Source organism: Cicer arietinum, chromosome 6, assembly GCF_000331145.2.
Source record: "Cicer arietinum cultivar CDC Frontier isolate Library 1 chromosome 6, Cicar.CDCFrontier_v2.0, whole genome shotgun sequence".
Lineage (NCBI taxonomy): Eukaryota > Viridiplantae > Streptophyta > Magnoliopsida > Fabales > Fabaceae > Cicer > Cicer arietinum.
In genome coordinates, this window is record NC_021165.2 from 50,663,944 (window position 1) to 50,675,573 (window position 11,630).

The window sequence follows — 11,630 nt, forward strand, 5'->3', positions numbered from 1 at the left end:
CGCAGTGGGTGAACGTGGCTTTATTAATTGATCAAATTCCCTATATATGTGCCTATTAAATAATACTACTAATAAAAATAATTTTATAAATGATAAAATAAATTTAATAATTAAAAATAACAAAATTTAAAAAAAAAAAATTCATGTTGAGAGAATCGGTATTCAAGAAACCGATTTCCCTTCTTTCTTTAAAAAAAAAAAACTTAGTTGAGAAAATGTAGGAGCAAGAACCGACTTCTAAGAGAAAAAAATACAAACTTTAAAATCAGTGGTATTTTGGTATATAATTTAAAAAGAGTGGTATTATAGTATTTAATTTTTATTTTAATGGTATAATAAAAAAAAGCCCTAAGATAACAGTAATAATTTTTATTTTGCACAATCTGAGATTGTTATTGGTCTCAACAAATGAAAAAATTTCTCATTAATTTTTACATTGATCATCTCATTTATTCTACATAAAGATAATTTTTTTTCATCATGATATATACATAAAGATTTTTTTATTTATCTTTTTTTTTTATATATAATAAAAGTAGGTATTTGATGGGATAAACGAAATAAAATTATAATTAAAATAAAATAATTTGAATGAAACATAAAATTAAAAGAAAATAATTATATTAAAACTTGTTTTTCCCTTCATATATGAATAAATGGGCACTAACATAATGTTCTTTTCTCAACAAAATATAATTCAAGTTACAAAATTTTATGCAATTATTTACCAAAATCAATTTATTTTTAAATAAAATATTATGCTATGGAGTTTGTTGTTAATTTAAAGTTTGTTTATTGTAACTTATTTTTAAAAAGAATAATTTAAAAAGAAAAATAATCACATTAAATTAAATTATTTTGTAGTTTCATTTATTTCAATTATAATGATTAGGGACCATATATTAGAAGGAGATGACAAAACGCTCCACATCAAACTAGTTGGTAGAATAGAAGGAAGGAAATATAAGAATGGGAGTGTGGGGATATACATATATATATTTATTATAGATTTTAGATATAATATGATATGAATGCAGAGTAATAATGTTTTGCAACGCGATGAATTTGTGTACCGCATCATCATCGTCATCGTTGACGGGTATTAGAATTGTTAGTCCAACTCCAACTAACAACAACAAGAAGAGTTGTAAGCAGATACATCATCAGCCCCGTTCATCTTCTTCTTCATTTTCACTTACCATTACTCACCACCCGCAACTTCCTTTTTCTTCTTCCTATGCTTTTCCTCTTCGTTCATTCTCTTCGCGATCCTATTCTCATTCTACGGTATCATATCATATCATTCCATTCTTCAATTTCATTTTATTAATTAATTAACTTATTGCTGATCAAAATTAATTCATTCACTGTTTGTAATTCAGATTGTGAGGGCGGTGTCGCAGAAGGAATCACTCCGTGTTATGATTTCTGGCGCTCCTGCTTCTGGTAAAGGAACTCAATGCCGCCTTATTACCAACAAAGTAAGATTTATTCAATTTGACCTAGCTTTTCAATTGTTATTATTCATCTCAATTTTTATTTTATTATTTTCCCAATTTTTTAGTATTCTTTGAAATTGATAATCACTTGTGTATGATTGAGTAGTAGCATATTAATTTGGACTTGTACTTTTTCATGGATACAATGATCCGGCTTTACAGTGTTAGATAGTATTTTTTTGAGACCACCAATGTTGGTATGTTAATTGTTACTCCCTCGGGAATGAAATATAAGTAAAAAATAGTAGTTGAAAAGTTGATGTATTTGGTTAAAAATTAAGTCCAGATACATCAACTTTTCAGTTTTTCTATATATTTCAGTTAGTATTATTATGTTGGAGGTGAGAATCGAAGTGGAGACTACTTTATCACTCCACTCCTTAACTTTTCCACCTTAGCCACCAAACTAACTTTATATTTGGTTAGAGTGCTAGGTAGATGTACATCTAGGTTTTGAGTTGTGGTTGTATTTGCCATCCTTTATTTTGTGGAGAATAACAATCAATTGTGGCTGATTTGGCACCATTTACGGTCGCTGGAAATTTAAAAAACATTGATGTGGCACCGTGTGGTAGATTGAGTTATATGATGAGCAGTAAATACTCTAGCATAATACAATTTGAGATATCCATTTTGATCCGTGGAATGGGGGTTGGATTGGACCAGGTTTTGCCTACTCTCATCTTCTCTTTGGCCTCTCACGTAGTGTTTGGTTGGAATGGAGGTAGGGGGGTTATTTTAAATACTCAATTTTTGGTGTTTTTTTTTAGAGGAAACAACATTTTTGTTCCTGAGTATGTGAGGTGCTGTCACTATAGTTTCTGAATATATCGAAATTGCAAATGCATCCACAATATCTCTTAATAATTTTATAGACTAAACTAACTAACAAAAAACACATTTGAGAATTAAACTGACTAACTAAAGACATATTTAAGGATCAAAATGACTAATAAAAGACATGTTTAGACATGTTTTTGTAATTTTGATACATTCAAAGACTACTGTGACAACACCTCTCACATTTACGGACCAAAATGACCGCATACTCATTCTTTTTTGAAAGAGAGGAGAGGGGTAGAGAGCAAAATCTCTTCTATCTAAATATTTTCTCCCTTTCAATAGTGAGGAATTTGAAGGGGAAATAAGATGAGTATATAACATTTTACATCTATCATCTAAAATATCATTATAGTAAACGCCAATTTAACTGTTAAAATATTGTGTAAAGTACACTACCACTTTGCCTTCATTAAAACCTATCCCTCATTGCTCTTTACCATCAGGAGGCTTGGGGGCTTTACATAGTACATGCTCTTTGAAATCCCTAACTCTTAGTGTGTCTTACTAGAATGTTTGGATCCCTTGCACCGCTGCACATGGTGTAGTTGCTGCAAGGCTGTTGAATTTAAGATAGTAATTTTCGACTTAGATCCAACGGCTTTATATCCGTTACACCTTGTACAGCTCTGTAGGGGGATCAAAATCCCCAAATCCCTTACTGGTTCTGCTTGGTCCCTAACAGTGGTTGATTCTCCAAGATTAGGGAAGCGGGATATTTGCCCGTGAATTTTATTGATTCAAAGAAAAAGATACACAAAGGAGCTATTCTCCCCTTTCACTAGAGTATTCTTTAGTCCACAACTCACAAAATAATCTTCCTAACCTCCCTAGGAAAAGTTAGTTTATTTATAAGTTGTAGGATCGGACTAAACAGAAAACAAACTAGTAAAATAGGAAACTAACAAACCTAACTGCTATACTAACAACTAATAATTATAACTAACTACTGTTTTACATCTTCCCCCTTTTTAATATATAAACCTGAGTTAGGTTCACTACTAGATAAGGTTCTTATTTTTAGTCTTCATTGAAATATAACAGTTGATTCAAGTACATTTCATATATGCAGTATGGTTTGGTGCATGTTGCTGCTGGAGATTTACTTAGGGCAGAGATTGAGACTGGAAGTGAAAATGGAAAGTCTGCAAAAGAATATATGGAGAAGGGACAGTTGGTCCCTGATGAAATAGTTGTCATGGTATGGTAGGGGAAATGGAAGGAACCATACAATTGCTATTCAAATAAGTTTTTTCTTAATTGTTGATAACTCTTATTTTATAGATGGTCAAGGAGCGTCTCTTGAAGCCAGATTCTGTAGAGAATGGTTGGCTTTTGGATGGATATCCCAGGAGCTTATCACAAGCTACTGCACTTAAGGAATTAGGGTTTAAACCTGATATTTTTATTCTTCTAGAGGTAAAGACTTGTTGTTATATTGCTTCTAATATTTCAAATCTTTCTGCCTCAGCTTCACCATAATTTATCAGTCAATGATTAAATTAATTAAATGTTAATTAAAAAGAAAGATAGAAATTGATGTCAAATAGTAATATTCAGCAGAGTATCATTCACAATAATGAGATTTGATGTTGGAATCTCTCACTGAAACCTTGCATCTTGAGTTATGACTGATCCTAGACAGCCTTTACCATATATCTAAGATATTATACAATTATATGAACAACTATGTGCCTTATTAAAAAAAATTGAACAACTATGCTGTTGTGACATTGCAGTTGCAGAGACACTTTACTGCTATAAGCACCACATGCCATTAGTCTTAAAGCTGAAATAAAAACAGGTTCAATGTAGCTTTTATTAGAATTATAATTTACAGTTAAAGTTTTCAGGTCTCGGAAGATACTCTTGTGGACAGAGTAGTAGGAAGGAGATTAGATCCAGTTACTGGGAAGATATATCATTTGAAATATTCTCCACCAGAAACAAAAGAAATTGCAGATAGGCTTACCCAACGATTTGATGATACTGAAGAGAAGGTATGTCCCTATAAGAAACTCCAATATATTGTTTCTGTAAAGATTTCAATTCTTTAATCCAATAATGCTCAATGCTCTCTGTTGACAACTTTATGATTATATATAAATTAAGTACAACTGGAAAGTTCTTTGTATTGTTGTTTGCTTTTGACTCAGGTAAAGTTGCGATTGAACACCCATCATCAAAATGTGGAGGCAGTCCTTTCCATGTATAAAGATATAACCATTAAGGTATGCTTTATAACTTAACTCTCTCATTATCTCTCTCTCACACGTCCTTGTAAGCGTGTCCACAACACAACAGAGACATGCATGCTACATACACAAGTAATTTTATTTGCTGTTTATGAAATAGATATCATTAGTAAATAATTTCCAATCAATCATCTTTGTCCACAATGGAGTGGACAATCCTTGCCACCACTGTATAAAAGCATGGATATTCACATTTCACACTCTAAGGGCGTTCATATCTTGTTATTATGTCTAAGATGCCAATGGTGCGTTTGATGCACATTTGGTCATATTATAAGAAAAACTAGGGTAAACACTTGGGTTATATAACTCTTTGTCCAGTATATATTTTGCTCATCAATACACAACACAAGCAAAATCATATGAAATCTATTCCACCCTTTGTACTATGCTATGTTTTCTTTTTTTTATTTTGTTCGTTATATTGCAATTCATACACACACACACACACACACACACACACACATATATATATATATATGTTGAATATAAAGAGTATTGAGAGACATATTGTGAATAACCCGTGTGTTTCAATTACACAGCGGAATCTCTTTATATAGACACAGGGTATTAAATAACCCTAATTTACAGTAATGCTAACGGGCCAGAATACTTACATACTTACAGCCCATATATATTATTTACATTCTAATATAGTATTTAACACTCCCCCTCAAGCTGGAGCATATAAATCAAATGCACCTAGCTTGTTACATATATAACTAATTCTAGGACCTCGCAATGACTTTGTAAACACATCTGCTAACTGATCATTGGATTTGACAAAGCTGGTGATGATGTCACCTGATTCAATCTTTTCTCTAACAAAATGGCAGTCAATCTCAATATGCTTGGTCCTCTCATGAAAAACCGGATTCGAGGCAATGTGCAATGCAGCTTGATTATCACATATTAATGTCATTGTGCTGGTCTCTTCAAATTGAAGTTCTTTCAGTAACTGTTTCAGCCAGATGAGTTCACATGTCACTAATGCCATGGCCCTGTATTCTGCCTCAGCGCTGGATCTTGCAACAACATTTTGTTTCTTACTCTTCCAAGATATTAAATTTCCTCCTATGAGTACACAATACCCGGAAGTTGATCGTCTATCTATGGGTGAGCCTGCCCAATCAGCATCTGAGTAGCCAATTATTTGAGTATGTCCTCTATCTTCATAAATGAGGCCTTTTCCAGGTGCACTTTTGATGTATTTAAGAATCTGGATTACAGCATCCATATGTTCTTGGCAAGGAGAATTTAAGAACTGACTTACCACACTGACAACAAAGGAAATGTCAGGACGAGTGACTGTGAGATGGTTTAATTTTCCAACCAATCTCCTATATCTTCCTGAATCTGATAGAGGCTCCCCCTGATTGGGTAGGAGTTTGACATTTGGATCCATAGGAGTATCAACTGACTTGGCATTTAGTAGGCCAGTTTCTTCAAGAATATCCATAGCATATTTTCTTTGTGAAATTACAAGGCCATCCTTGGATTGAGCTACTTCAATACCCAGAAAATAACGGAGTTTACCAAGGTCTTTAGTCTGAAATTTATTTGAGAGATGTTGTTTTAACTGGAGTATTCCTTGCTGATCACTACCAGTTATAACAATGTCATCCACATAAACAATAAGATAGATGCACCCTTGAGCTGAGTGATGATAAAATACAGAGTGATCGGCTTCACTGCGGATCATACCAAATTCTTGTACTACCGAGCTGAATCTGCCAAACCAAGCTCTAGGAGACTGTTTAAGACCATAAAGGGACCTGTGTAGCCGACAAACCATGTTGGAAGACTCCCCCTGAGCAACAAATCCTGGTGGTTGCTCCATATACACTTCCTCTTCAAGATCACCGTGCAAAAAAGCATTTTTAATGTCAAGCTGATGGAGAGGCCAATGTCGAATTGTTGCAATGGAGAAAAACAGTCTGACAGATGCCATTTTGCCAACCGGTGAGAATGTGTCATTGTAATCCAACCCAAAAATCTGAGTATATCCCTTGGCTACCAAACGAGCCTTAAATCGATCAATCTTACCATCAGGACCAACCTTCACTGTATAAAGCCAACGACACCCGACTACCGACTTCCCATGAGGTAGAGGTACCAATTCCCAAGTACCACTGCTTTGTAGAGCACACATCTCATCAAGCATTGCTTGCCTCCACTCAGGGTGGGATAATGCTTCACCTGTAGTTTTAGGAATAGAAACAGAAGACAAGGAGGACAAGCAAGTGTAATGTAAAGGAGAAAGACGATGATAACACAAATCAATATAATGAGGAGATGGATTACGGGTGGTGCGAATATCCTTACGAAGAGCAATGGGAAGGTCAGGCTCAGGTGGCAGGACTGGATCTGGAGGTGGTGTCGGAGGAGAGTCTATAATGGGAACAGGAACAGACACAACAGAGGGTAAGCATTGACGGTGATATGTTTATAGTGGTCAGGGAGGTTGAGGGGCAGACTTGGCAGGTTCGATAGGAATATGAGTGTGTGGGAGAGGGATATATGGGTAAGTTTAAAATATTGTACAGACTCGAAAAAGGTAACATCAGCTGATGTAACGTAGCGGTGTAGTGTGGGAGAATAACAACGGTAGCCTTTTTGGGACCGATGATAACCGAGAAAGACACACTTGAGTGACCGAGCTGACAATTTGTCCAAACCGGGGGATAAATTGTGAACTGTGGACCCAAAGACACAAGGTGGTAGTGCGTGAAGAGGTGTATGGGGAAAGAGGACCGAATGGGGGATATTGCCATCAAGGACAGAAGATGGCATACGGTTAATAAGGTAGCACGCCGTTAAGACTGCATCCCCCCCAAAAACGGAATGGAACATTGCCATGGAGAAGCAAGGTTCGTGTGGTTTCAATGAGATGCCGATTTTTGCGTTCGGCTACCCCGTTTTGTTGAGGTGTATGAGGACATGAGGTTTTGTGTAAAATACCGTTGGAAGCCATAAAATTTTGAAATTGATGAGACAAATATTTTCGAGCATTATCACTTCTTAAGGTACGAATGGAAACTCCAAATTGGGTTTTAATTTCTTTATAAAATTGCTCAAAGATGGAAAACAATTCAGTTCTATTTTTCATTAAAAATAACCACGTACAACGAGAATAATCATCAATAAAAATAACAAAATACTTAGACTCTAAAGTAGACATAGTACGAGAGGGACCCTAAACATCAGAGTGAACTAAAGCAAAAGGAGATGATACTCTTTTATTGACTCGATCGGGAAAGTTACTACGGGTGTGTTTCCCTAACTGACACGACTCACAATGTAAAGTAGATAACTTAGACAAACTAGGCACCAGTTTTTTGTAGTTTGGTAAGACTTGGGTGTCCTAGCTGAGCATGGATAGTATGTGGGGACTCTGTGGCAGAGCACATTTTGGATGTTGTAGAAAGGTAATAAAGGCCTTGTGACTCACATCCGACGCCAATCGTCCGTCCCGAATTCCGGTCCTGCAAGGTAACATTATCATTAGTGAACGTAATAATACAGTTATGAGATCGAGTCAATCGACTAACTGAAAGTAAATTAAAGGGGCATCCAGGTACATAGAGAACAGATGCAACTGAAATAGAAGGGAGAATGTGGACAGTGCCAACTCCTTGAGACCGGGTTTGAGTACCATTAGCAGAAGTTATAGTAGGTAAAAAACCAGATGTAGAAAGTGATGAAAAGAGACCTTTATTACCAGTAACATGATCAGACGCACCAGAATCAAGAACCCAAGGGCCGAGAGAAGATGAATGAGAGAGGTAAACAGATGAGTTACCAGTGTGTGCAACCGAAGTAGGAGAACTAGAGTTTGGATGACTCTGAACCCATCGGAGAAAATCTTCATAGTTTGCCGGGGAGCCTTGTGGAGATGGTGTAGTCTGAATAGTGGCAGAAGGATCAAGCTGAGTTGCATTTATTGAAGGCGAAGGCTTGCCATGCAACTTCCAACAGCGATCAATAGTGTGTCCAAGCCGATGACAATGCTCACATTTTGGACGAGGCTTAGAGCTGGATGGTCCTCCACGAGAACGTTGCTGATTATGTCTCTGAGATGCAAGAGCAACAGTGTCACCCGGAACTGAAGTAATAGACTGCTCAACTGGATGTTTTGCTGGTATGCGAAGGAGGATCGCTGAAGTAGTAGACATATCCGAAACAGTAACAGACCTCAAAATTTGATCACGAGTTGCAGAGTACTCCTGGGGTAGGCCATAGAGTGCAAGAAGCATGAAGAAGGTGCTGCGTTGATCCAACTCCTTCTTCTGTTCAACTGGATTACTTACAGCAGGAGGGAGTAACTCATTAAAGTCATGAAGTGCACTATGAACGGTGCCAAGATATGCAGAAATAGAACCATCGAGTGACTTCGGAGTAATGATATTCAACAAGCGGTGACACACTCCATAGAGACGTTGTGTGTCGTTAGTATAGAGTGCCTTTGCTTGACTCCAAACCGATTCACACGTGAGATGCAGACGGAAGATCGGTTTAACATCTGGATGAAGTGTAGACTTAATGACACTACACAACTGAGCATCAATCTAACTCCATTTGGATGTTTCAGCCACACTCACCTTATCAGGGTTTTGGGTGAGATGATCCTCGTAACCTTGACCACGTAGCCATAGTTTGATGTCGGCAGCCCAACTATCATAATTTGATCCATTCAATTTTTCAACAGAGAGAGGAGAGGTGATGTAGTTGGCGAAGATGCTCTTTGTTTCAGACTGGGACGCCATGGTCAGCACATATTGTCAGAAAACGTGTCGGAACCGGGAAAACAGGGGCTGTTTGAACTGGAACTCGTATACCCGTAACTCGAAACTGAAAACTGAGGGCAGATAAGGAAGCAGGGGGCCGAGGCGAGTGCGGTGGAAGAAGCGGCACCGTGAACGGCTGCCGGACGCGCCGTCACGCGCGACGGCAGTGGGCGGCGCGTGGATCTCACGCGCAGGAGGTCAGGCGGCGCGTGGGGGCGCGTGAGGGCGCGTGAGGGAGGTTCTGGTGATGCGGCTGAAGGGTTTTGGCCGATCTGGGGTGTACGATGCTGCTGGAGTGGTCGTTCGTCGAAAAAACTCGTCAAAAACAGTGACGGCAGTGATGGCAGTGATGATAGGGCGTGAACGGCTGAACAAAAGTTGAGGAATCAGCGTATCAACAGCAGAAGGGGAAAACCGGAGTTGAGAACACGGTTTGCCGAAGAAAATATTCACCGGAGACAGTGGGTCGACCGGGTAGTTGACGATTAGGGTTGTCTCTCAATTGGCGCTAGATACCATGTTGAATATAAAGAGTATTGAGAGACATATTGTGAATAACCCGTGTGTTTCAACTACATAGCGGAATCTCTTTATATAGACACAGGGTATTAAATAACCCTAATTTACAGAAATGCTAACGGGCCAGAATACTTACATACTTACAGCCCATATATATTATTTACATTCTAATATAGATATATATATATATTATTTAACAATATATATATATATAGTGGGAGGAGTGTCTTATTGTGAGAAGTGAGAAGGTTAATTATTAGCCGTTGGATCCAAACACTTGTTCCAATGAGATGATGTTAAAAAACTTTCACATCCTACACGCGAAATACGATGTAAATTTCAGAGAAGAAAACTTGTTGTAGTCCTGCACCTGAGAGAAGTTGGAGAGCGGCAAGGATGGTGAAAGTGCCTGAACGAAAAAATATGCATAGCATGTGATACTTTTTAAACAATATCTCATTGGAACCATTCATTTCTAATATAATCCTCTCATCTCTCACAAAGTAAGATACTACTTTCACTTAATATGCTTCCAATGTGTATAGGGAATGACTCTGGTGAGAACACTTTGCTAGTGTGAGAAACGAGAACAAGCGTTTACAACTGTCGAATTTTAATTATTCAGATCAGCGCATCATATTATTACTTGATTACCTCTTTCTTCTCATTTCTTGCGTCGGCTAATCTCTATAGTCGTAGGATACCATTACTCTATTCGTGCCTACTCATGTTCGCACATCCCAATGGCCCTAACCATGGAGTAAATCAACAACTTCATCATGTTTGGTGTGATAACATCAAGAAAAAATATACTTTGACCTTTTATTTTATATATGTCTTAATTCCTATCAAACCAACCACAAACTATTACAATTAACTTCAGTGACAGCATATAGAAAAAGAAAACCGTTATGCTACCGAACTTCTCTATGCCTGCATTGAATCATTCTATAACTCATAAATCCAATTGAAGAAATGCTAAAATCCTCAAGATCAGTCCGATGCATTTTTGTCCCGAAAAGGAATGCTTCTCATCACTATGATCTGAACCACCATCTTGCTTTGGTGGCTCCACTCACAAGGCTGTTACCGGAGGTTCCCAAATTCCTACCTCGTCCTCCATGATGTCTCTGGAGATTGATTTGGTGTTACCGTTTACGTTTGGTAGGAGCTTGCTCAAGCGTTCCGGTTAAAAGTCCGCGAGAATGACAGTGTCGTTTCGCGTGAAGAGCTCGAGGCGATTCTCACACGAGCGTGTCCGCTAGTCCCAAGGAGATCATAATGATGCTCAATGAGGTTGTCAGTCGGGGGTGTATAAAGTGTGCTCTTGTGCTGAGAAACAATTTTAGAATTTTGTATTGGACCCCATTTACAGAGTTGTTTCAACTTCTCACGATCATTTTAAAAATCAAACATGGTGTAATTGTTATCTTGTCTAATTCCTCATTTTTAAGCAAATCAAGTGGATGCTAATTATAATTTCTCAGCACAAACAAAAACAAAATTTTAATTGACTTTTGTATCTTTGAACTAACCATAATATAGAACATTTTATGTATACAGAAATTGGAACATTTATATCAGTTGATAGTTTTTGGTTACTTAACTGCTTTAAACTTGGTGGTCGTGTTTCTATGTTATTTTTAGAGGCTGCTATCTGGCAGTTTATTTGAGTTCAATAAGATCCTGCAAATGTCAAAGCAAAGACGCAGGGAAATGTGTAGTTCAGC

The 11,630-nt window shown here is 37.3% G+C and overlaps 1 protein-coding gene across 2 annotated transcripts in view; it reads left to right on the forward strand.

The window, feature by feature from the left end:
• The first annotated feature begins 932 nt into the window (after nucleotides 1-932).
• LOC101509210 (adenylate kinase, chloroplastic) overlaps nucleotides 933-11,630 on the forward strand; it is an 11,453-nt gene continuing 755 nt past the window's right edge. The window contains exons 1-7 of one of the 2 annotated variants that reach the window (XM_073370030.1): nucleotides 933-1,287; nucleotides 1,383-1,481; nucleotides 3,412-3,540; nucleotides 3,624-3,758; nucleotides 4,193-4,339; nucleotides 4,496-4,570; nucleotides 11,548-11,628. In XM_073370030.1, coding sequence (XP_073226131.1) covers nucleotides 1,045-1,287; nucleotides 1,383-1,481; nucleotides 3,412-3,540; nucleotides 3,624-3,758; nucleotides 4,193-4,339; nucleotides 4,496-4,570; nucleotides 11,548-11,628 — 909 coding nt within the window. In that variant the 5' untranslated portion in view covers nucleotides 933-1,044. The remainder of the gene's footprint in view (nucleotides 1,288-1,382; nucleotides 1,482-3,411; nucleotides 3,541-3,623; nucleotides 3,759-4,192; nucleotides 4,340-4,495; nucleotides 4,571-11,547; nucleotides 11,629-11,630) is intronic. The other variant, XM_004506315.4, reaches the window with a different exon arrangement.